At 34.6% G+C, this 25,740-nt stretch overlaps 3 protein-coding genes across 5 annotated transcripts; 2 read left to right on the top strand and 1 right to left on the bottom strand.

Moving 5' to 3' along the window:
- Window positions 1-2,404: 2,404 nt before the first annotated feature.
- LOC115978849 (NAC domain-containing protein 60-like) lies at window positions 2,405-7,157 on the top strand. Its single transcript, XM_031100729.1, has 4 exons — window positions 2,405-2,892; window positions 4,978-5,231; window positions 6,181-6,453; window positions 6,554-7,157. The coding sequence occupies exons 1-4, from the start codon at window positions 2,667-2,669 to the stop codon at window positions 7,067-7,069; spliced, it is 1,269 nt and encodes a 422-aa protein (XP_030956589.1). The 5' UTR covers window positions 2,405-2,666; the 3' UTR covers window positions 7,070-7,157.
- Window positions 7,158-9,232: 2,075 nt separating this feature from the next.
- On the bottom strand, window positions 9,233-13,491 carry LOC115978859 (transmembrane protein 208 homolog). Of its 2 annotated transcripts, XM_031100740.1 has the most exons (7): window positions 13,362-13,491; window positions 13,219-13,267; window positions 12,353-12,554; window positions 11,994-12,187; window positions 10,783-10,867; window positions 9,689-9,754; window positions 9,234-9,595 (listed from the first exon to the last, which is right to left on the bottom strand). In XM_031100740.1, the coding sequence occupies exons 3-7, from the start codon at window positions 12,434-12,436 to the stop codon at window positions 9,503-9,505; spliced, it is 522 nt and encodes a 173-aa protein (XP_030956600.1). In that variant the 5' UTR covers window positions 12,437-12,554; window positions 13,219-13,267; window positions 13,362-13,491; the 3' UTR covers window positions 9,234-9,502. The 2 variants fall into 2 exon arrangements, with proteins under 2 accessions (XP_030956607.1, XP_030956600.1); XM_031100747.1 differs by lacking the exons at window positions 13,219-13,267; window positions 13,362-13,491 and having other exon boundaries at window positions 9,233-9,595; window positions 11,994-12,167; window positions 12,353-12,442.
- A 2,543-nt stretch (window positions 13,492-16,034) lies between these two features.
- On the top strand, window positions 16,035-25,497 carry LOC115978874. 2 transcript variants are annotated; one of them, XM_031100758.1, is made up of 3 exons: window positions 16,035-16,245; window positions 24,194-24,374; window positions 24,803-25,497. In XM_031100758.1, the coding sequence occupies exons 2-3, from the start codon at window positions 24,216-24,218 to the stop codon at window positions 24,968-24,970; spliced, it is 327 nt and encodes a 108-aa protein (XP_030956618.1). In that variant the 5' UTR covers window positions 16,035-16,245; window positions 24,194-24,215; the 3' UTR covers window positions 24,971-25,497. The 2 variants fall into 2 exon arrangements, with proteins under 2 accessions (XP_030956618.1, XP_030956627.1); XM_031100767.1 differs by lacking the exon at window positions 16,035-16,245 and adding an exon at window positions 21,002-21,089.
- Window positions 25,498-25,740: the final 243 nt, after the last annotated feature.

The following is a 25,740-nucleotide window of genomic DNA, read 5'->3' as shown; positions in this document are numbered from 1 at the left end:
TGTGTATTTTTATTGTTTAGAAATTGTCATTATTATTTTGATGTTAATGCGAATATATATATGCATATATATATATATATATATATATATATGTTGAGGCCAGTCAATCAACAGGCCCATTAAGGTCAGGATCATTGGGCCTGTGGCCCATCTGAGGATGCATATTTGTCCGAGGAGGCCAAGTCAGGTCATAAGGGCGATTACCGAGGGGGGATGGTAGTCAATATCACGAAAGTAGAGTTCCGTATTCGTCCAAGGACGCCATACTCCTCAACAGTATGCGTCCGAGGATGATCAGGACGCGATCTTGTTACAACCGAACCTCGGAATTATGTCACCACTGAAGATGGGATAATAGACCAAGGGTAAGAAATAAAAGGCAAACAAATATCTATAACTGCAGCTGCCTCCGCATTAATTACTTCTCAACTAACTCTCTGACCGCATTAATGTGGAGGTGATACCTGAACAGTATGGAGGCAGCCTTACAGCTGCCCATAGGAAGTTCCAGGAGGTGCTAGATGGAACAGAAAGAAATCCCCCGAACCCAACCTACACATGTGTGGTGAGAATGGAACACAGAGGGTGGTATATAAACTAAAAGAAGAAACATGCAAAAGGGGAGATCGGAACATAAGAGAAAGAAAGAAAACATAGACTGAGAAAGAAGAACGTAAAAAGAAAAAGAACTGTATCGATTACCAAAACAAAACGATCGTTGTGCCAGCTCTGAGCCTTCATTATACGTGAGGGTGAATCTTTTCATTCCACAAAAGTTAATCTAGTTCTTAACACCCACGCTCTACAAATTATATTGTTTGGGCCTATTTATGTGCGAACCCAGTATCATTTTGGGTCGCTACAAATCGTGTCCTTATAATATATATATATATATATATATATTGGTTTTTTGATTGGTGGGTGATTTTTTTTTTTTTGGGAGAATCAATTAGTAGGTGATGTTCAATTTTGTTATTTTGTATAACTTTTGTCCAATTGTGATCCAAATGTTTATCAGTATTTTCATGATTATGGAATTTATTGAGTATATGAAAGTTTCTAATAGTCACATTTTTGTATCCAGTATTTAGGTTAGAATTGTTTATATTCATCCATAAATTATACAACGTTTTCCTTTCATGTTTCAAAAAAGAAGTTTTAACTTCGTTTTCATGTTTCAAATCAGAAGTTTTAACTCCATTTTTATGCAATTGCAACCTGCTAAAAGATGGTTACATATTGTTTTATATATTCTTATTAAAACTCACTACTAACATACATGATAAAAATTGACACTCTACATTTAAAGGAAAACATTTTTTTAGATGTTTTACTTTCCCCTAATTTGCATCTCATTATCAAATAAATTTTATTATCTTTTTTTTTTCCTTTACATTAAGAATAATATAAATATATTATATATCATAGTATAGTCTCAAATTTTATATAATAATCTTTCTAAGTGTTATATAAAAAATGTTAATATATTAAGAGATTTTTAGCGTACTTTTAATGTAATATTATTAACTCAAATAATAGAAATAAAATTTTATTTGTTGTTCCACTAATAATGTCTATTGATTAGCAATGATTGGAAGCAAAAAATTTTTTTTTCCAGGATTATGATTTTGTTTTTGTTAAATTGTTACTTTTACCTAATATTTTAAATAGCAATACTTATGAGTTTTCATACATCACAATAATAAAAATACTAATTTGCAAAAATCTTTTTTTGAAAAAGTGTGTAACGCACGGGCCTATTTCTACTTTATATTTATTTTTAAAACTTTTCTTCTAAATCGATTTGGAGAATCTCCTCCAATCTATTACATTATGATTTATAAAATTATCATCATGTATTATTTAAATAAGCCACATTTGGCAAATTTGATTCATTAAATATGAAAAAAGTTTAAAGTTATTGGCTCAACCAATTACTTTGTGATATGGGTTGCACACTTGCACGGTTATAACCACATGGTCAACCAAATAAAAATATAAAAAAAGATTTAAAAAAAAAAAAACACCGGAAGAAAAACAATCCATCTAAGTTGCAAGGTTTATAAAAGTACACAAAAATAATTTTATAAACTCCAAGGGTATTAGAAATTTTTCCTCTAAACCAATTTAGAAATAAACTTTATTTTTCAATAAATTTCCCTTATCTTAGACCTCTTTAAAAAAAATAAAAATAAAAATAAACTGACAACGTTAAAAAGTAGTAAATCCTACGTTTCATCTAGTCAAAAAACAAGATCACGTGGACTAGCCATATGACAGCCACGTGGACCGACCATGTGACAATCATGATATGTACCAAGTATCCAACGTGCCTATCCTTCTGCAAAGTAGCTATAATCCACGCGCGCAGGCTTACACGCGCCCAGACAAACATCGACAACACAACATGTCCACTCGACACAATTCGAGAGATCGAGAACTGGAAGAAGCAAAGCAACCAAAAGAAATAAAGAAAGAAAGAAAGAAAGAGAAACGAATAAAAAGCCAAGAAGGATACACGAAGTGGGGTTTCGAATTTCCCATTCTTTTCAGTTTCCGCTGATTCCATTAAATTCCATTTCCCTCTCATTTCATAATCCCGATTTGCCAAACACACACACAAAGATACATAGACGTAGAGAAAGATAAAGATAACAGAGATCGATATGGAAGGAACTTCGAGTTCTCGAGAGGCACAGATGATTGGTGGGGTATCGAGGGGAGTACAGGTCTCGATAGCTGCGACGACGATGTTTCCTGGGTTCAGGTTTGCTCCGACGGACGAGGAATTGATTTCGTATTACCTGAAGAGGAAGTTGGAGGGTTATGAGCAGAGCGTGGAAGTGATTTCAGAGGTTGAGATGTGTAGACACGAGCCTTGGGACTTACCAGGTTAGTTGTTCTGTTCTTACAAACCGTGAAACCAATATATTTCATATTACTCTGTCTCTGTCTCAGTGTCTTCTTTTTGCTAATTTAGATTTTGTGTTCTTGTTACACATGTACAACCACGTTTTGTGTTTGTTGAATTTAACAAAAAAAAAAAAAAAAAATCAAATAGTCCTATTTTCGTGGAGAGTAGTGCTAGGATATTGCAAAATTTACCGTATCTCGTGCAAAAATTTCTATCTAGTATAAGAACCTAATTTTTATTTTATTTTAGGTAACACCTCATGTCATATATATATATATATATATATATATTTTTTTTTTTTGGGGGTAAAACACATCATATTATCTATTTTACACATTTTTAACTTGACTGATTTTGGAGCTGAAAGGTGTAAAATAGAACCATTTTTCTATTTTGCATTGAATAATTCAAATGCTCAAAGTCTTACCAACAATCACAAAAGGGTTTTTTTTTTTTTTTTTTTGGGAAAAATGTAATTCAAACGCTCATTTATTATCTTATAGGTGACACCAATCAGGGTTGTTATCATTCATTTATATGGTGAAATGAAATTTTAAATAACATGTTACCATGTTTACCCTTAGATTCATGAAAACTAAATCTGAACCATGAAATGAACCATCTCCATTTGAGGCAAATGAAGACTTTCTTGATCCTTGTTTCAATGGTTTTTCCTTAAAAATAAAAAAATAAAAAAGAGTTTCAGAACACACAATTTGTTTTATTCTGAAAACATGTTTTCAAGAACTTTTCTTTTAAAACAGCTTCTGACTACATGTCCGGTAGAGCGTCTTTAAATGTTTGGTTTAGTTGAAATTGGATCTCTACTTTGTTCTACACTATGGTGTTGCCATTTTTTTTGTTACACAGTTATCGAACAAGTCCTGTTTGAGCAGGGAGTTATTTGTTGGTCTCATTTGACCACAATTGTATGGTTAGTAAGGCTCAAAATTTGTCAGATGTGATATGACTAAAATTCATTTGCCAAGATATAATTTTTCAGAAAACAATAGATATCTTATTTGAATTTTTGTAAGGTTAGGTTGATTTAGATAAAAATATCGCAAATTTTGCATTTTTTCTATATTTTGAGAGTTTAAGGAGTCATTTGATATGGGATAGGCACTGAAAGACTTTGACCTGAAGAGGATGGGAAATTAAAAATCTTTAAGGCAGTCATTACTCTAGCTGGTGTGGAATGTAGTGACATGAGTGCTTAATGTGGTATGTTGAGCTAAAATAGTACCAAGATCATTTAAATTTGAATGATTCTAAACTTTTTGAAGTTTATAGCACAGAGTGGCGAGGTTATATCACTGCACTTTTTTTGGCATGAGCTATCCAATGGGATCACTACCATCATCTGGTTTTTATTGCCAGCTTATGAATGTTCTGCAGATTTTATTTCTGTTCATTCAATTTTGTTTCAGATCCCTAGTGAGTGATATGTTGTTTTAAGTTAATGAATTTTAGAAGTTTCTTTTAATAAATTGATTTTGATATATTTAAAAAAAATATGATTTCATTTCATTATTTTGACTTTATAATTGTTCATAGTTAGTATAAGTAAAATATTTTCAATCATTTATAAAACTGGAGCTTTTGTTGTCCCTTCTGTCTTTGCTAGAATATATTTAGAGCTCAAAAATTTCCCTTGTACTACAAAGATTTAAACCTTTATTTGCACATGGGGTCATGGGGTTTCATACTGGCAATTAGTCCAGCATACTTTTAGAAACTGAAATATTTGTTGATGTTCTCTTCTGATATTTAATACTTTTCTGGGTTGAACTATTACCAGAGGTTTTACCCTCTTGTTTCGAGTTTGCTTGATACTGTGGAACTTTTGAATCTTGATAGAATCTAGAAGCTACAAAACTTCAAAGAAAAAATTGTTCATTAAAGTCTGGAGTGCTGAAACATGTATAAATACTTTTAGGTTTTTATATATGCAGTGCTGAAACATGTTACAAATTCATGCATGCACGGTGGTGCAATTCTCTTGAGAAAGTTGTTTTTACTTGGGATTGGTTACTAATTATTGCTGGTGTATTTGTAACCAGCCAAATCAATCATTCAATCAGATAATGAGTGGTTCTTCTTTTCTCCTCGTGGAAGAAAGTATCCAAATGGCTCACAAAGTAAGAGGGCAACTGAAATGGGTTACTGGAAAGCTACTGGAAAAGAACGAAATGTAAAATCAGGTACCAACGTGATAGGTACGAAGAGGACTCTAGTGTTCCACATAGGTCGTGCTCCAAAAGGGGAAAGGACGGAATGGATTATGCATGAATATTGCATGACCGGGATTTCTCAGGTGACTTGTTATCATTGAGAATGTAATTCTTCTGCTAAGTATTTGAATTATATAGGGAAAAAAAAATCTTTGTTTGCTAGGTATATACAATTTATGCACCTGCAACCTTACCCTTGGGTTAGCAACTTAGGCCCATTTAACAGGGACGTCCAGTACCTCCCTGCCCTATCCTGCCCTGCCCAATAGAGAGTGAGCGATTTCCTGCATAAAATGAGGACGGATATGGATGTTCATGTTACTCAAAGTGGGGTTGAGGCGGAGAGGGGATTAGTCTTTCCCTTCCTTGCCCCACCCCATGTATCCTTTATGTCTATACTAAATGTGTTTTCATAATTTTTTTTTGGGGGGGGGGGGGGGGGGGGAACTTTTATATAAATAATTTTATGAATTTCTTTTAATTTCTCTTCCATGTATGTACATTTTTTACTAATTTTATGTATTTATATTGTTCAATATAAAAATAAATTAATAAAAAATAAAATATTATATAAGATGGAGTGCGTGTGAAGTAAGGACAGTGATTTACCATGTCTCTTGTTTGACACCCCAAAATCCACTATCTTTCGTTCCTTCATTTCTTAACAATCAAACACCAAAAAGAAATAGTTCCCCCTTACATTATATGTCTTTCCCTTCCTGTTGCACGTCTTTTCTATTTACCCTTGTTGAGAAAGGGCTTATATCATAATATGTCCTAATTTATTTTGTGAACATTGGGATTGAGAATGTTCTTTTGCATATCTATTTCTTATTCTTATTCTTTCTGAAAAAAGTTTAGGGATTATTTTCCTTGCTGCTGATGTGATTTTGATGGGAAATGGTTTTATTGAAATGTGCATTTTCAGTGTACTAGCATTTATTAATTGTAAGATGTTTGATCTTGTTTAACTTTGTTGTATTCATCCTGGAGAAAGTTCATTAGCTGGATTCTTCCCTTCTGTTTGTGCAGGATTCTTTGGTTATTTGTCGCCTCCGGAAGAACAGTGAGTTCCGTCTAAATGATTCTTCAAACCGAGCTTCTCCAAGTCAAAGGATAACTATTCCTACTGGTAATGGTGCAGTCTCTGAAGTTGGTATTGACCAGACTGGATTGTCAGAGGGGGACAGGGCAGCTGGTAGTTTTTCTGATTCTTATTCCATTGACCAAATTGATTCAACATCTGAGTCTGAACCGAGACTGTCAACTGAGGTTACTCTGACAGAAACTTCTAGCCAGCAGAAGGTAGGTCGCATTGTTGGTTAATTGCATTTTTGAACTCCTCATGGTAGCCAACAACTTGTCTAACTATAAAACGCTGCTGTGTCTTATTGTTACATTGTAGGAAACTGACTTTGAAGAAGACTGGTTTGCTGATATACTGAATGATGACATTATTAAGCTTGATGAATCTTCCCTGTCACTGGTTACTGGTAAGTTTGAGGCTGAGAGAAAAGATCAAGAACCAGTGCAAGCAACTTTTTCCCGGGTGATTCCTTTACAAGGCACAGCAAATCGGAGAATCCAATTAAGATTACGAGAAACAATGACCTCTGCTGCAGAGGTATCGGAATCATTGGAAACTGGCAATGACAACTACGTCGTAGTGAAAGATAATTGTCCATTGGAAACTGGCAATGACAACTACGTCGTAGTGAGAGATAATTGTCCAAACCAAGACAAGCAACCAGAATGTCTGTTAGATATGCTTTCTCCTAAAACAACCAATCATTGGCGAGTATTGATAGTTTTTGTTATTTTGGCTTTGCTAGCTTTGTTTGTGTCTTTGTGGGGAGGATCCAAGCAAGTCAAAAGGATAACATATACCGCTTTATATGAGCACTTTTGGCAGCGGATGTAAAATTCAGACTGGGTCTTTTTCATAACTAATGTTGATTATAAATGAAGGTTTAAATAGTCAAAACTCAAAAGAGCATGGTGTTTTAAAATTTTGGTCTTTGCCTAGTGGTTTTGCCAATCTTTTTGTATTGACGCCACTTGTTGAGAGAGAGTTGTGGTTGGGCATAATGATTTCTTATGTGATTTTCTGGTGATGTGGCCCCTGAACTTAAGTTGCAATTTAAGGTTGAACTTGAACCACCTTAAGAATACATTTTTCTTTTTCTTCTTACAATTACAATCCTCTTATGACCACCATATATGCACGTATCATCTCACTTTTTTCTTTTCCTCGGTGGAAAATGGAAATTCAACTAAGAAAACTAAAGTGGTACAAAGTTTAGGGTACACAACACCCCAAATGTCTGCTAGTAATTAGCTTACTTGCAATACAAGGGGGTTTAAAATACAATACAAAAGGTTCCATAGAACTATTTCCATTTTTTGCCAAAAGATCTACACAAAAGTTTCATTCGTGGTGCAAATTGTGAAGATGAGCCTCCTAAGGATTGGATCAATGATTTGCACTCATAAATCAATGCACAATAAGGGTGAGAAATGTAAGAGCATTCACATCAGCTCATTTAAAAGATTCCGTCTATTTTACACCAAAAACATACTTTTTCTATTTTACACCATCACTTTTACAAAACACCCACATCAGTTTATCTATTTTATAACCTCTCTTATTTAAACAATCAATTTTTTCAATTATTTTATTATTTCCTCTCAACCAACCCATTTTACCCGTTTTTATACGCGCTCTCTCTCTACCATATTTTCTGATTTCTTGCTCTCTCTCTTCTATCTCTCCATACCCACTCTCTCCCTCTCGGTTTATCTCTCTATACTCATCTCTCTCCCTCTCGGTCACAAACGAATTCACATCATCTCAATCATAAGCACCGATCCACAGCTCCGATCACAAGCATCGATCCACAGAAGCACCGATCCACAGCTCCGATCACAACTCCGATCACAAGCATCGATCCACAGCTGCACCGATCCATAGCTCCGATCACAAGCACCGATCCACAGCTCAGTTCTCCCTAGCTCCGATCCATAAGCACTAATCTCCCTAGCTCCGATCCATAAGCACTAATCTCCCTAGCTCCGATCAGGCAAGACCCATACCCACGAGCTCCGATCAAGCGAGACCCACGAGCTCTGATCGTTCCGATAAACACCAATCTGTCTCTTTTTTGTTTTTCCGTTTGGGTTTGTTTGTGTGTGGGTATGTTTGTGAATCTCTTTTTTTTTTTAGCAAGTGTATCTCTGTGTTGATTTTTCTGTGTGGATGTGTTTGTGTGCATCTGAGGAAAAGAAGATGAGGAGTTGAGGTCGTTGTGCACGGAGAAGAGAGAGAAAAATTAGTGCGAACGGAAATTAATAAAAAACTAAATACACATGTTACAGTGCCCGTGTAAATTTACATAGGTACTGTAGCTCGTTGAAAATTTTAGATGATTATACACGATTTTAAATGGACTGATGTAGTGTGTTTTTTGGTTCAAAATGTGTAAAAGTGACCAAAATATGTATTTTACACATTTATACAAGAGCTGATGTGAATGCTCTAACTAAGCTTTCTTGTACTATGGGAACAACGCCTTTCCAAAGGATTTGGGAGTGGAAATTTGCTGATATGACTTCAACATTATTCGCGCTTTGAGTTTATTTTCTGTCAGCTTTTCTAACTGAAGTGTGAATACCTCCCTGTCTCATTCTCATGTACAACAGTACAAGTAACGATCAACTAACTCACTTTATAGTTCCAAGACTTAAAAATTTGGCCTTCTTGATTTGAGCATCACCCATAACTCAATTCCTATAACTCAAATATCATAACTCAAACTCAATTCTCATAACTCATTTCTCTAACTCTATTTTTTCACTCACTCTTTTAACTTGTTTGGTTTCATATTTGGTTGCATATCTCCTCTATTTACAAGAGTGTCATTGAAACACTTAACTCAAAACTCAAAAATAGACGAATTGTGTTTTAAGTGTCCGTGAAAAGAAAAAAAAAATTTATATATATATATATATAAGGGTAAGAAAAATATTAATTAAAAAAGATTACTTCATGCGAAAAGATCACAAAGCAGTTATATAGTACAAGAAAAAGAAAAAACAGTGATATAATTCAAATTGGGACCAGAAAGTCCAATTTCTACCCAGTATTATAAAATTTTTAAGTGTAGCCATGTCTTGCTCATTGCTAGGAAGAGAAGACAGAATTCATAGGTTCTTTTGATTGGTAAGTTACACACACCAGTGGATTTTGAACCCATGATCTCGTACTGCACCTCTAGAATTTGCAAGGGGAGGAGGTGCCAATTAAGTTAAAGTTCATTGGCTACCCCGTAACTAATTTATATTTGTCAAAAGTAGACTACCTAGTTCTGGTCTTGACAAACTTGGCCCTAGATGCCCTTTTCTCCATCTTTTCCCTCTTCTTGCGGGTCTTTTCATCCTCCGTGTCTCCCTATTTCAGACACAAGGATAGATTAAATCATACCGAGTACATGTTATCTGCTGCTTTTCAAATATAAAACAAAATCTAGGGAAGAAATGGTACCTCTGAACCTTGGGACAAGAATCCTCTAATGAAACCAAAAGATTTATATCCTCCAAATACTGGTATCTGGAAAACAACAAGAAAAATTAACTGTGTTCTTGCAAAACCTACCTTGTTTAACTATCAAGATATTCAAAAAGTATTCCAGTATACCACTAAATAATTTTCTCCCTCTATAAAAGTAAATATTAGCTTAACTTCAATCTATAAATGCTTATATATGTATTTCAATTCTTCTGAACATCATAAATACAGTTCTGTCCTTTTGGTTGGAAGATCCTCAATGCAGTTAGTTCTGTATATTTGATCAAAATATCATATCAAACATAAAAAGCAAGTTGAACAATTCATAATGAAAGCCTCCACCAAGAGGTTTGTGCTGTATATATGATCACATAAAGTAGACAGGCCTGAAATGATCAATAAATGGGGACAAACAAACTCCCAAGCCAGTTTGTCTCTGAGCAAACACTACATTGACTTAATCAAAAATAAGTCGATCAGAGATGATTGAGCTTGTATCTTCTATAAACAGCATGAACACAGATTATTATCAGAGATGTACATACAAATGAATATCAAGTGGTCCAGCATAAGGTAGTAGTGAATATGCTAATGATATACCGCCGTACTCTGGCTCTGTAAATTGAGGTTATTTCAACATCAAACAACAGCAACATTTAGTGAGCCTCAGTAAGACAGTAACCTCACAAAACAGTTGCTGGTATATGACATATACCCAATCATCAACATCTGCTCAGACATGTTTATATTAAGTTTTACCTCAAGGACACACAGATCATGTCAAATGGAGAGATAGACCAATTGCACAAATGTATTTTGTTTTTCTAGTCAATAAAGACAAAACAGCAACTGCCCTTTTTTTTTAATCGATTTTTTTTTTTTAAATTTTTTATTTATAGCTTTTATATCAGAAATTTCTGAGTCAAATCAAGAATGTTTGTGTAAGGTTGGCCCTTCCCCATTCCGAAAGCATAACACAAGCATGTGTATGTGAATTCATGTTCACTCACCCAGAAGAAAATTTTTCTAAATACATGTTTACCAAAATAAAATGAGTAAAGAGATCTTACCACCAAGTATATATACCAAAATTTTGCAGAGATGATGGACATGACTTGTACGAAGCTCGTAATGTAAATTATATCATGTAAATAGCTGCAAGACATTACCAAATACGAGTCAAATATTTATTTCCTAATTGAAATTTAGAACAGGGGCAGCAGGGATGGGGAAGGTAGACGAAGAAGAAGAAACATTGCAGGCCATACCGGGCATAATTACAATTTATAATGTTGATAGAACAAAAATACAAACTACAGTACCATACATTCAAATATCATCTGACTACCCAATCTGTGAAAAAAAAAAGTGCCTTAAAACTCATTCCAAAAGGAATCCCCTAATATCAAATTGCTAGCATATCTGTCAAGCCAAATTCTAAGATTAAGAATAAAACAAGAAAGGAGCATAAGGACCAAAGAAGCTTAGATAAGTTTTAGGGGAAAAATATTACACAATATGGATAAGCCAACATGAATTTTTTTGCAAAGGTAGGATCCGCTATTGCAGGAATATATGTTCATAAATATATGCATTATCCTATATGAATGTCAAGTTGTATCCTCCCTATCCTAAACCTAAAAAATCATCTCCTAACATTCAAGGTGCATCTAATTGTGTCAATCAGTAACCAAGAAGTACCTTATAAATTTCAAACTTGAAAGTGTAGATGCTTATGTATCATTTAAGAATTGAAAAGTGTCTTAAAACTATCATATGATCATATCTGATTAGATAGAGACTGCAGCTTAGAGGTATGCTATATAACTGAGGGCTATATAATAAAATCAATCTCCTTTAAGTGCACCCTCTTGCAAAAGCCATGTCAGCAAACAGCTAGCATCAAATCTAAGTTCAGCATTGCACAGAACTTTGGATACACATCTAATCATTAAATGAATGTCATTTGGGGCCACATCATAGAGTTGCCTCAGCAACCAAACAACCTTCTATTATAAGGTCTGAGGAGTATGTCACTATCAGATCCTCAATTTTAATTTTGAAATATCATGATATATATCTTATGGAACAAACTTCTTGAAGATTCAAAATCTGGGCCCAGTACACACCCTGCATTACCTATTTTAGCAAGCAGAACCAATTGCAGTCATGCAAGTTTACAAGAACTAAGTTCCTCTTGGATAAAAAAATATATGAAGCCATAGCATGAATTTTACACACGCATGCACGCACACACAAAGGAGGGCACAAGAAGACACACCCACAAACTCCACCAGTACTCATATCAAACCCGCCATCAAGAAGCTCCCCATTATCATCATAACTAGGTTGAGCCATATTGGCAATTTGTTGATAGGGAATCGCATAAGCCACAGATGTGAGAACCAGACCAATCCAATGCTTCCAGGTGAAAGTTGAATGGAAGATCAGCATCCTTACCAAGAAAAAGATAACCTAGATAAGCACAAATTAGACCATCAATGTAATGCATTAAGATAGCAAAATAAACATCATGATGCAAATATTCAAGGTTAACCAATTAACTATCCCAAGGAACAATGCTAGCTGAGTGATTGATCGTAGTAGTAAATAAGGAAATGATAGCATGAGAAGGCATACATTGCAGGCAATGATGAGGCGCTGGAGATTCTTCATGTGTCGAGCATTCTCTTCCCTACGCTTCTTTGCACCTTGATTCGCCATATCTCTGAATGTTTGCCTCTGAGTTCAAAGATGCCCAATTCTAACCTGTGTGCAACCCTAGCAGAGACCCAACTTATTTAGTAGCAGAGCCTTGTGCAAGATTATTATGATTGGGATCCTACACAAAATCAGCAGAGGGACTTAATGGATTGACAGAAGATCCTAAGATCCTAGTTTTCATTGTAAAACAAAAGAACGTTGGTATTAGAATTGTCTATAAAAAAATAAAATTTGAAATTACTTATACAAAACTTAGGTACAATAATTTATGTACAATACATTAGGTTCGTAATTAAATTCAAACACCTGTTTACATTGACCAATAAAACACAAACAATGTTATCATTTCCAACGACAATTAAATTCAATGCAGCTATGCACCTAACGCATAAACATTTTTATAATCCACGTGACTACATCTAGTGGCGTGTTCGGATTCGGTGATAGAGTTTTCTAGAAAATTACTCTCCATTTTCTATATTGCCTCATCTTATCATTCAGATACCCCCATATAATCTTTTCCTATCCAGCATTTTCTCAATAACCAAACAGACCCAAATTGCAATATCCAAAAAAAAAAACAAAATAATCATACCAAGTAGCTGGATAATCATATAATTTCTCTCATTTACATGTTCTCAGCTCTTTTTTCATATTCAAAATGAAACCAATGAACTTGATATTAAAATATATGTATCTCCAAAGTCATCGAAACCCAAACTAAATGAGTAAATTTTACTGAACAAACCAATACATAATAATCTGACAAAGAAAGAACTTACCTTTGTTAGCCGGAGAGAGAGAGAGAGAGCTGAGAGTGAACCGAAAAACCTGACAAAGAGAGCTAGTGAGCAAAACAAACACGAGATTAACACACAGAGAGAGAGAGATAGAGATGGAAGACCAAAAACGGCAGAGAACTTGCCGGAAGCAGATCGGCGAGAGCCGGCGGCAGGGCGAGAAGAGAGAGTGAGAGAGGGGGCTCAGCGTGGGGAAGACCGGAGATTTGAGATTAGAGCATCGGATTGGCGTTGCCAAGTATTTTTAATCAAAATCTAATTTTGTCTTACTCGTCAAAATTATTCATGTCAAATGGGTCGGGTCAAAGTCAAACGGGTTTGGATTTGATCGGATTGCTTTCGGTTTATTTGAGACCGGGTAAAAAATAGGTCATTTTTATTTAAACGGATTCTTCTTCTTCTTTTTTTTTTTTACATGCCACAAAAAAAAAAAAAAAAAAAAAAATTCTTAAATTTACAGTGTTTAACAAACACTAAATGATCCAAATTGATTGCCTAAACTACGTTGTTAGTTAATTTTGGATGGATAACCATGATAGCTGAAATGTGATTTGTTTATTGTGTTGCTAAGCCAATATGGATCATTTTATTGATATAGCTAGGCATGTTAATTGGACCAGCCAATTGGCTTGTCTGATGCTAGTGCTTAGGGATTTTGTTTTGTTTTTACTAAGGGTAAAGAGCCTTAGCATTGACATAGCTACAAAATTTAGTTAAATTTTAACTTAACGGACCTTTTTTTTTTTTAAACTATTTTTTTAACCTACATTCTACTTTTAAATACACTACATATTCAATTTTTTTTTTTTTTTTTTTTTTTTTTTTTAACGAAGAACCTTGTAACTCAAATTGGTATCTTCTAGGATTTCCAAAAAACAAAAAGATTAATGGTTCAAATCCTCTCTTCTTCAGCTATTGAATTTTTTTATTTATTTATTATATTTTTTTTTTTTACTATTGCTCAATCATTCTGTCATTTTCTTTCTCCCTCTTCCATCCTCCAACATTCCCTTCATGGTCACTTCAACTCACCTTAGCCAAAAGCCACCAACTTTGCCTTCATAGTCACTTATGGAACTCCATCCAAAGTACAAAGAATTTCATCTTTCCAATTTCAAGTCACACATTGGGACCAAGGCATGAGTCGCAGTTGATCTTAACCTCCATCGTTAGTATTCATGTTGTGACATATCTTACCACCTTTCTATTCCACAACATAGCATTTAAACTTAGTCTAAGAGCATCTCCAATGGTCTATGTAAACCCAAAATTCTCTCTATAATAGAGAGTGAAACCCAAAAAAAAACTCTCCAATGAACTCTCTATTCCTAGATTTTTTTTTTTTGGCTCATGAACAGTAGCCCATCAAGTCTGATGAGCTATTGTTCACTCTTCAAATGCTTTTTTCCTATTATAATAATTAGATATTGAATAAAAAAATGTTGGAAGATGTGTAGTTGTTAAAAAAAGAATAAATAATAAATGAAGAAATAAAATTTAAATGAGATAGAAAATCTGTTGGAAGTGTATTTGAAAAATTGAGTAGTTAAAAGGTAAAAGTCATTGTTCATTTTCTAAATAGTACAAAAATTTGGAGATTCTGCTGGAGATGCTCTAAGGAACGTATAATAGGTTTCATCTATGTATTGTTTTTTTTTTTTTTTAATAACCTTTTTGTACTAGATTATAGTAGATTGTCTAAGAAATGATGATTATTATAAATAAATAAAAATACTAAGAAATGATCCTGTACTTTATTTTATTAGATTCTACTTTTTTGTTGTTGAAAATACTAAGTATTTTAAAATACACACATACAGAGAGAGGGGGGAAGGTCTTAAAGAAACTGACAGTGGTGTATATTCAAAAGGGTCTAACTCTTAGATACACTGCACAGATTTTAAACCTCATTAACTCACACTCATTTTCTGATGTAGGATTAACCCATTAAAAACCTCTTTTGAGAATATTAAGTATTTTAACACATACAGAGGAAGATGTGAGAAAATCTTAAAGAAATTGACAGTGATATATATTCAAAAAAACCTAACTCTTTGATACACATGCTTATTAGATTCTACCTAACACCAAAGCTATATAATTTTTATTTGTAAGCTTTATTGTAATTTATTTATTTAGTAATTAAGTTTTTTTTTATTTAAAGAAAAGGTGGTATTTATATTAATAAAATTAGTCAAAATCAGCTACCAATACAACACTAAGATGTGGAAGAATTTTTTTCATTCACACCAAAAAATTGCTAACATTTCTAGCAATATGACGAGCGACATAATTAGTTTGCCTTTTAGTATGTAAAAAACTACAAACAGCAAAAAAATCAGCAATGTCTTTCGCCTCTTCGATCAAACAAACATAGGCAAAAAGAGAAGGGTGTTGACTCTTCAAGGAATTGATAATAAGCTCAGAGTAATCAAGTTAATATGAGGTTTTCTCAAAAAAAAAAGGTTGTAACTAAATGATAACTTATGCAAATCTCTTGGGTTAGGGAACAATATATACAGTTGAATCTCCGCCTTAACCATTTTCTGTCAATTTATAAACGGCGTCTTTCACTATACAAAACTAATTGGATCTGTCTTTTGAGTCGTGTCCAAGTCTAAGACACATTACCTAGGGATAGATATGTATAAGACTAAGGAAAGAATTAGAAGAAATTTCCAAATATAATAAGCCATAGGTAACTTACCGTCACCGTTTGCTTAATACCTTCAAAAAAGCAAACTCGAAAAATACTAAAAACAGAAACTTGATAGATAAACCTTAGCTTCGAGCATCAAACTAGTACCTCTGTAAACTCTTATTTAACTCAATCAGCCTAAACACAAAGACTTTTTCTTAAGTACTGTGGAAAAAGAAAACCCCCCCAAAAAAAAGCAAGCAAACGCAGTTACAAAGCGTTTCTACTACTCAGAAAAGAAGTTCAAAGAACTAGCTGGAGTCCAGACGAATTCTATCATGAATTTGGGGTTTTCTTGCTGTCATTGATTTGTGAGTTTTTTTCTTTCTTTTTAGTATTCCATTTTGTATTGCTTGTTGATCATGAGTTTTGTTTTCTGTTTGGTAGCTGAGAAAAACATGCTCGAAAATAAATTAAATTTAGTGTTTTTAATTTATTTGGGACCTTAATTTTATGGTTTTTTTTAATTATTTTTTTTAATTTTTTATTAATTGCTTAAAGTAAATGAAAAAACTTAAGTATATAATTAGTTGAACTGAACCTAATTTTAACATTACTGAAATTGATAAAGCAGAAATTCTGCCATTTATTTTTGTAACTGTTGTTCTGTTCTATGGTTGAATTGCTTTCTTTTCAGTATTAATTGCTCACTTTTATTATTTATTGATTTGTATTAATCTCTTACTTGTTTGTTTATTTATATGTTTTGGCTAATCTTTGGTATAGTTATTGTGAGAGTTACTTTAGATTCTGGAATGATAGTTTAATTACTTTGAGTTACTTTAGTACATGGGGATACAGTAAAGAAACTAACAAAAGCCCAAACTATCCAAGAACTCTAGTAAGTTTGAGCTAGAAAACACAACAGATGCCGAATTCCACTTGTATAATGTCTTCCCAAAAAAAAAAAAAAAACTTCAGCTTCATTGAATGTAACTCGTTCCCTTCAAAACAATGATTTATCTTCAAATATGCCACATTAAGCACAATGGAATAACTTTCAAAGTCTCCCCATTGCTTCTTTTCTTTTGCCAAATTGTCCTTCCAACAAGATAATAAGTCTATCATGGGACTAGGCATTACCCATGAAACATCAAACAAAGAAAATACTAGAGACCACATTTCTCAAGCCACTGCACAATGGAGAAAGAGATGATCCATTGACTCTCCATGATTTTTAAACATATAACTCCAATCCATAATATTTATCATTCACTTCCTCAGGTTATATGTTTAAAAAAATTTCCACAATGCAACACACCATGAGAAAAAGGTCTTCTGTGGTACATGAACTTCCCACATGCTTTGCTAAGGAGAAAATTTCCCCTTATTTCTCTCAGTGCCTTGTAGGAACTCTTTGCTTGAAAACAATAGTTTTTCAAAGGGATCATCACCAAATTTTCTATCTCCTCTCCACAGATCTTGATAGCATATAGGTCATCCAAAAACTGTTTCATCTATTCTAGTTCTCAATCATGAAGCTCTCAAGAATGTAATGGATTCCAATAAGAGAAATCATTTATGTGTTCTAGATCATAATCTGCTACTGACATCTCTGTCCATAGCTATTAGAAAAAAATTTCAGGATAGCTTTCCTTGAGTTTAGTAAGACATTAAAATGAAATCCAATCGACCAAAAAAAATCCAATTGACTTCCAATATTAAAAATAAGATTAAACTATATTATAACTTTCTTTGTGCTTCCCCATCACTATTGCTTACAAAACCCCCTTCAATCTATTTGATGGTACTTTGGCCAAAATTTTGTAAGTACTCCCACAAGGCTAATGGGCCTAAAGTTCCTCCACATTTTTTGGTATCAAGACCACAAAGAAAGCTTTTGGACTTTTTTCAACCATTCCTTTGTCATGGAAATCAATGAAGAAGCTGATTATGTCCTCTATTACCACACTCCAGTAGTTTTGGAAGAAAGTAATGGTAAACCCATCCGGACTTGGTGCTTTGTCTCTACTCATGCTTTTTAAGGCATGTAGAACCTTTTCCTCTCATTGTCACTCGGAAAAGGCTGCTGTTCTTGCATCGACAACATCCCATCCATTCTAGGTCTCCAAGCTTCCTATTCTTGGTAAAGATCATTGTAAAATTGTTCAATATGCTCCCTGATTTCATCTTGATTGGTGGCATCACCAATTTTTAGGCTTCCAATGAAATTATTCCTTCAGTGAGAATCAACCAAATGATTAAATAACCCAGTCTTCTTATCCCCTCCCTTTAGCCAAAGAACCCTTAAAGTTCTACCTCCAACTTGTCTCCTCTGTGAGCATTATCTTTTGAACCTCCTTTTTAGAGTCTCGCCTTATAAGTTTCTCTTCAATAATCAAGTTTCCTTCCTCCAATCCATCTGTTAAAGTTGTTGGGTGATTCGAGATGTTGATGCATGTGGTCTCATGATGGAGCGTGGGCCTGTATGATTTTGGGGGCTCGTGGGCCTGCATGACGCTAAATATGTGGCACATGAGCCTAAGTGAGACGCTCACATGGAAATTGATGTGGCACCCATGTTGATGTGGTAGGTAATGTGACACACTAATGTTTGGTTGAGGTGGCAAGACCCTGTGTCAAAACGTGATAGAGCATGGCATACTAACATGGCTAGGGCTAACGTGGCAACACCCTATAACGCCATGTGGCCATGCATGTGTGGCATCCCTTTTATTTATTTTTGTGGTTTTGTTGGAGCTACGTGGAGCCCATTTGTCATTTACAAGGTACCCACCTTTGTTTTAGTTGAAGAAGTGGGCTTGGAGAAGGCCATGAAAATAACAACCCAGCTTCTCAAAGATTTGTCAAGCAAACAGTTGTTTTGATTTGTAAGCCTCCAATATTTCTATGATTTGGTGACATTGCTTTGGTAATTGGGGAGAAAACTTTGAGAAGTACCTTAATGTATGCTATACCCATGTTTCAGAGTGTATTCAGTGCAGCAGAACTATCTGCCCATATTTCCGTGCTGATGACGACATGTCAAAGTACACCAATTCTTGAAGAAATGGAATTCTGAATGGGCTACTCGTATCCAACCCATAATGAAACATTGAAACAACCACACACATGAGCAGCAGCCTTTCAGGAGTCAGCTATTTTGGCCCTGGTTCTGGCACCAGTACAGGTATGGTCAAGTTATGTATGTAAAGACTATTGACTTATTGGAAGTAGATTTGGTGGTGTCAATGCTTGGAGGATCCAAGATTGATGATCAGTTTCATTGTCGTCGGAGGCAAAGCACACATGGTGGACGTGTTGGAGATCATGCACCACACAGCATGTCTTGTTGGGCTTGGCATCAATGAAGACTAGCTTGCAACTAGGTTTTGATAAGCTAGGTTGCTGTGGCATTAATGGCACCATGAATGGTGGATCTAACACTAGGGTTTTAGCCAAGGTGATGGTGGCCTTGGGCTTCATTTGGGTTTTGACAGAAACTTGGATGGGTTTAGGTACTCGAATCAAGTTTGGTGATGGGAGATTTTGTTGTGTTTTATGACTGTAGCATGCATTCATAAGTACCAATGCCCTTTGACAAGGCCATGACAAAGAGAAAAGAGATGGGTTTCAAAAAAAAAAAAAAAAAAAAAAGATTGAAGGACTTGGTTGGGTTCTTGACCAACTGGGAGATATTTGCTACTTGTGCAGGATGTGGGTGGCGACACTGTCCAGATTTGTGATGTTGTGCACCACCTTGCAGCCTCTCTGTGATGGCTATGGATTTTTTTTTTCTTTTTGAAATTGGGAAACTCAAAGGGAATGGATCAGCCTAGCTCCGATACCATGTTATAGTTGTTGAGTGATTGCAGGAGAGAAAAGAGAAAAGTGGAAGCAAAGCAAGGATTTAATGTGGTTGGGCCTTACACCCATAGCGAAAAACCTTTGATAGCTATTGAAGTGTTTATTACAATGGCTCAAGGTAGGGTTTACATAGTAGAGATCTCTAGACTAACCCTAGGGTTAGTTTGCTTACTCTACAAGTACATGGGCTTACATTAGGTTTGATCTCTTGGGCCATAATATCTTTAACACCGTGCAGCTTCCTAATTTCCTCTAAAAGGTTTTCCTTCCTAACTGCAACATCTCCAAGAGTATCCTTATTCCAAAATTTCAAATCACTTTCAAGGATTTGACTTTATGAGCTAATATATAACCAGGAGACCCCTGGTTATGATAGCTCCCCCATCAATTTCGGAAAATTAAAATAATTCTCACCTCTTGACACCATTATTATCAAGTAAAATAGGAAAATGATCTGATAGTGGTCTTTGAAGTAACCTCTGACTCTAGTTGTAAAATGCTCGACCCAATTGGGTGAGACCAAACACCTTTCTAATCTGGTTGTTGAGGGTGGATCATGGTTATTCGACCAAGAATAAACACCTCCCTCCATTGGTAAGTCTATGAAGCCATGTTCGTGGATAAACTCTGAAAAATCCCAAATCCCTGTCATTATTCTTAATGTCCACTCCTTTCACTTGGGAAGCAAATTATGTTAAAATCCCCCTTATACGCCAAAGCACCCTTCATCAACTCTGGATACCTGCCAACTCTGTCCAAAGCCGCCATCTTTTTGCATTAGCAATAGTACCGTAAACTCCAAAAAAAAAAAAAAAATCATTTAAACGGCGTCTTTCACTATACAAAACTAATTGGATCTGTCTTTTTTTTTTTTGATGAGAATTGGATCTGTCTTTTGAGTCGTGTCCAAGTCTAAGACACATTACCTAGGGATAGATATGTATAAGAATAAGGAAAGAATTAGAAGAAATTTCCAAATATAATAAGCCATAAGTAACTTACCGTCACCGTTTGCTTAATACCTTCAAAAAAGCAAACTCGAAAAATACTAAAAACAGAAACTTGATAGATAAACCTTAGCTTCGAGCATCAAACTAGTACCTCTGTTACTCAACCCAAAAAAAAAAAAAAAAAAAAGACAAAAACCTACTACCTCTGTAAACTCTTATTTAACTCAATCAGCCTAAACATTTAATTACTGTGGAAAAAGAAACCCCCCCCCCAAAAAAAAAAGCAAGCAAACGCAGTTACAAAGCGTTTCTGCTACTCAGAAAAGAAGTTCAAAGAACTAGCTGGAGTCCATACGAATTCTATCATGAATTTGGGGTTTTCTTGCTGACATTAAATTGTGAGTTTTTTTCTTTCTTTTAAGTATTCCATTTTGTATTGCTTGTTGATCCTGAGTTTTGTTTCTGTTTGGTAGCTGAGAAAAACATGCTCGAAAAGAAATTAAATTTAGTGTTTTTAATTTATTTGGGACCTTAATTTTATGGGTTTTTTTATTTTTATTTTTATTAATTGCTTAAAGTAAATGAAAAGGCTTAAGTATATAATTAGTTGAACTGAACCTAATTTTAACATTACTCAAATTGATAAAGCAGAAATTCTGCCTTTTATTTTTGTAACTGTTGTTCTGTTCTATGGTTGAATTGCTTTCTTTTCAGTATTAATTGCTCACTTTTATTATTTATTGATTGTATTAATCTCTTACTTGTTTGTTTATTTATATGTTTTGGCTAATCTTTGGTATAGTTATTGTGAGAGTTACTTTAGATTCTGGAATGATAGTTTAATTACTTTGAGTTACTTTAGTATATGGGGATACAGTAAAGAAACTAACAAAAGCCTAAACTATCCAAGAACTCTAGTAAGTTTGAGCTAGAAAACACAACAGATGCCGAATTCCACTTGTATAATGTCTTCCCCAAAAAAAAAAAAAAAAAAACTTCAGCTTCATTGAATGTAACTCGTTCCCTTCAAAACAATGATTTATCTTCAAATATGCCACATTAAGCACAATGGAATAACTTTCAAAGTCTCCCCATTGCTTCTTTTCTTTTACCAAATTGTCCTTCCAACAAGATAATAAGTCTATCATGGGACTAGGCATTACCCATGAAACATCAAACAAAGAAAATACTAGAGACCACATTTCTCAAGCCACTGCACAATGGAGAAAGAGATGATCCATTGACTCTCCATGATTTTTAAACATATAACTCCAATCCATAATATTTATCATTCACTTCCTCAGGTTATATGTTTAAAAAAATTTCCACAATGCAACACACCATGAGAAAAAGGTCTTCTGTGGTACATGAACTTCCCACATGCTTTGCTAAGGAGAAAATTTCCCCTTATTTCTCTCAGTGCCATGTAGGAACTCTTTGCTTGAAAACAATAGTTTTTCAAAGGGATCATCACCAAATTTTCTATCTCCTCTCCACAGATCTTGATAGCATATAGGTCATCCAAAAACTGTTTCATCTATTCTAGTTCTCAATCATGAAGCTCTCAAGAATGTAATGGATTCCAAGAAGAGAGATCATTTATGTATTCTAGATCATAATCTGCTACTGACATCTCTGTCCATAGCTATTAGAAAAAAATTTCAGGATAGCTTTCCTTGAGTTTAGTAAGACATTAAAATGAAATCCAATCGACCAAAAAAAATCCCAAATCTATGAAGCCATGTTCGTGGATAAACTCTGAAAAATCCCAAATCCCTGTCATTATTCTTAATGTCCACTCCTTTCACTTGGGAAGCAAATTATGTTAAAATCCCCCTTATATGCCAAAGCACCCTTCATCAACTCTGGATACCTGCCAACTCTGTCCAAAGCCGCCATCTTTTTGCATTAGCAATAGTACTGTGAACTCCAAAAAAAAAAAAAAAAAAAAAAAAATCATTTAAAGTCATCATCCACACTTTGAAATCTACATGAAACAGAATAATCCCTAACAGCCTAACTGCATCTTCAAGCTTCTCTACAACTCTTCTATCTCACATCGGCAGAATACTTCTTGAAGCTCATAATGAGTCTAAATGACTCCAATCCATGAAATTATCCCCCCAAATGCTTTTAACTATACTTCTATCATTTGCCCCATCTTGGTTTCCTGAAAGCATACAAGTGGTACAACTGTTTTCTAGTGCTGCTGCAGTAGATTGTTAATTCTTGTTCTTTTCTCTCCATTATTTAACCCCCAAACATTCTAGGATAAAATTTTCAGTTGCATGATGATCATAATAGAAAGACTCTTGCCTTTCTTGATACTGCTCCATTTCACTCTCCTTTGTGTTGTAATTAAGGGAACAAACCATAATTTTCGGTTCCCACACCTCCTCAGCCACATTTCTTGGACTCTGTTAAGCAACCTTGCTTTATTATATTATTCAATTTTAGAGAATAACCTCACAATCTTGCCTTAAAATCCTGTAAATTATGTTCCCAAGAATTTGCTAAAGCTCTTTAATCATAGCATCACCCATTTAGAGAGATCTACATCTTGGTTGTCATCCTCTGTCTCAAATCTTTTTGTGGGTAGGTCACTAATGGTTGAAGTTCCATGGGACCTTCATATAGTGCCACTTTCAAACCTGTGAAGCCATTCTCATCACCACCTCCCATCTTGCAAAATAACTTTGTCCAACTGAGCCCATCACTGCCACTGATTGCATCACTTATATCTTCTCGTCCTTCATATGAATTACTATTATGCTTTGTCTTGCTGCTGAAATCATTATTGAAGCCTACGGCATGTGGTCAGTGTGAATGCACAATTGAGAGTCAAGAACTTTTGTTGATCCAACTTGACCCCACTGTATATGTGTTCCAGTCACCTCGGAAGCTATTATGAACACACTTAACCGGTTGGTCAAATTCTTTCCAAACTTGTATAACGCATGCAGATTCCTTTCCCCAGTTAATTGAACTGCCCACACCCTTCCAAACTTCTCTTTACTCATCTTGCCAAGTTTAACAACTAGCCCGGTTTATAACTCCAGCTCTGAGTCTCTCACCTATACATGCCGTGGGTTTTAGGGGCTTGGGCCTTTAATTGATTGTCCAGCCCAGCTAACACAATAGTTCAGCCCCCTGCTGGGCTTGTGTTAACAACACGACTTCCTGTTAACGTTAATGTTATTTGGTTGCTAAGGAAAGGAATGACTTGAATTCAATTTAGAATTTTGAAATTTGGGGGATGCAGTGTTGGAAAGTCACATACTCCAAAGGGTACCCCATATGGCTATGAGGTTGAATTGAGGAGACATTCAGTATATGCTAATTAAAACATTAGTATGTAACATATATAACTCTTTTTATACACTATTTTTTAATTTTTTTTTCCTGGTTTTCTTTGTGTCAAAATGAGGGTTTTGTTGTGGGAGATTTAATTGAATGGCAAGAGTGGACAATGATATTTCTTGTACTTCTAAATGCTGAACAGGTTTTGTGATCTGCTTGTAAGGATGTCAAGACCCATGTTGCTTGTTTTCCTGTTGCTTGTACTCATAATCACTTCTCAGTTTGAATGGAAACAACAGCTTGTGATTGACCTTGACTCAACTCCAAGCATCTCACAGAAGCAGCACCAAATTTCAAAGCGGGAAGAAGTTGTAAAAGAGAAGGTTAAAACTTAAAAGCCAACCTTATTTATTGTCATGTGTGCCCCTTTAATTTGGTTAGTGGGTGAAGATGGTGGTTGTGCAAAATGCTTTTGAATTTTAAGATGCTTTCAGTTTATTGGTAGGCAGTTGAAATTCTTTGAAATGCATGTTTTTCTACACATGCTATACAATCAATACATTGCTGGTTCTTGAGCATATTTCTTTTATGAATTTGGTTACTTAGTTAACAAGTTTCTACCTCCTAATTTAGCAGTTGCAAGCTTATGAATTCGCCTGTCAATTTCTATTGTGCCATATCAATCAAGCTCTTTGATACTTTTTTTTTTTTGGATGCAATATAAAAATTCTATACTAGCCTAATTTGAGTGTATAGATCTATATATGTGTCAAGCTCTCTGATACTTTCTGATGTGTCAAACTTGCTGCAGATCATTTTATCACAAGAGAAGAGCATTCAGAGACTTAATGAACTTGTACGTAGTCTCCGAGAACAATTGCAGCAGTGTAGAGACAATAATGAGACTACAAATGACAATGCAAGCCCTTTGACTGAACATGCTATTGAGCTTGAACGACAGCAGATTCTGGGAAACTAGGCTGGCACCATGCAAGTTCCTGTTGGTAATGCTCAACTTGTGAAAATTCACCCAGGTTTCAGTTTGGTGCAAGTTCCATATCTTCAGATTCATGATGTTAAAAGGTCCATTTGCCCTTCAATCTTCATTCATATGAAGATGCCATTAATATTTAAGGGTCACTATGGATCACTATAATGGTAATTATCATAAATTGAAAATCATTAATAGTTGTACACCGTATTAAATGTAAAGTTATTAAAGCTACAAGGCTATTGGAGCAAGCTATGAACGGATGCAAACAATACTGTAGAGATTGGACACCGTACTGTTGTCAGCGGAATTTTCGTTTGCAAATGGTAACAAGCAGCAAATTGTGCAATTAATATGTCACGAAAACTGAAAACTTCAGGGTCCATGGCTATCAATTGTTGTACGATTGCTTTTCTTTTATGGGTTGAATTCAATTTATACTTGGTGTAGGTTATAACAATCCACTCAATTTTTTAAGTGGAAGAGATTTTTTGATAAATTTACCATTTGGGTTATATTATGTTTGTATATTTTCTATGTTTGTAAAATTTTTAGATAATCAAAGATCAACAGTCATGTTATCAATCAATTGTTTAAATTCAAGTTTTTATAATTTAAAATAATACATAAAAGATAATTTAATGAATTGAATGTTAAATAATATTTAATTGACATGTATGTTAAGAACATATAGAACATATAATCTAATAGTGAGATTTTTAAAATATGAATCTAATAGCTTGTTATTGAGTGGTGTA

The sequence above is a fragment of the Quercus lobata genome, chromosome 1 (assembly GCF_001633185.2).
Source record: "Quercus lobata isolate SW786 chromosome 1, ValleyOak3.0 Primary Assembly, whole genome shotgun sequence".
NCBI classification, from domain to species: domain Eukaryota; kingdom Viridiplantae; phylum Streptophyta; class Magnoliopsida; order Fagales; family Fagaceae; genus Quercus; species Quercus lobata.
This window is presented reverse-complemented; position numbering and strand designations above follow the sequence as displayed.

Excerpts from the sequence above, each read along its gene's own strand:
- LOC115978849 (XM_031100729.1), top strand. The coding sequence starts at position 2,667 with ATGGAAGGAACTTCGAGTTCTCGAGAGGCACAGATGATTGGTGGGGTA. Across the intron at positions 2,893-4,977 it reads CGAGCCTTGGGACTTACCAG|CCAAATCAATCATTCAATCA; the intron begins GTTAGTTGTTCT and ends ATTTGTAACCAG. Across the intron at positions 5,232-6,180 it reads GCATGACCGGGATTTCTCAG|GATTCTTTGGTTATTTGTCG; the intron begins GTGACTTGTTAT and ends CTGTTTGTGCAG.
- LOC115978859 (XM_031100740.1), bottom strand. The coding sequence starts at position 12,436 with ATGGCGAATCAAGGTGCAAAGAAGCGTAGGGAAGAGAATGCTCGACAC. Across the intron at positions 12,188-12,352 it reads GCCTCATCATTGCCTGCAAT|GTTATCTTTTTCTTGGTAAG; the intron begins GTATGCCTTCTC and ends GTGCTTATCTAG. Across the intron at positions 10,868-11,993 it reads AGTACTGGTGGAGTTTGTGG|CTATTTACATGATATAATTT; the intron begins GTGTGTCTTCTT and ends AATGTCTTGCAG.
- LOC115978874 (XM_031100758.1), top strand. The coding sequence starts at position 24,216 with ATGTCAAGACCCATGTTGCTTGTTTTCCTGTTGCTTGTACTCATAATC. Across the intron at positions 24,375-24,802 it reads AAGAAGTTGTAAAAGAGAAG|ATCATTTTATCACAAGAGAA; the intron begins GTTAAAACTTAA and ends AACTTGCTGCAG.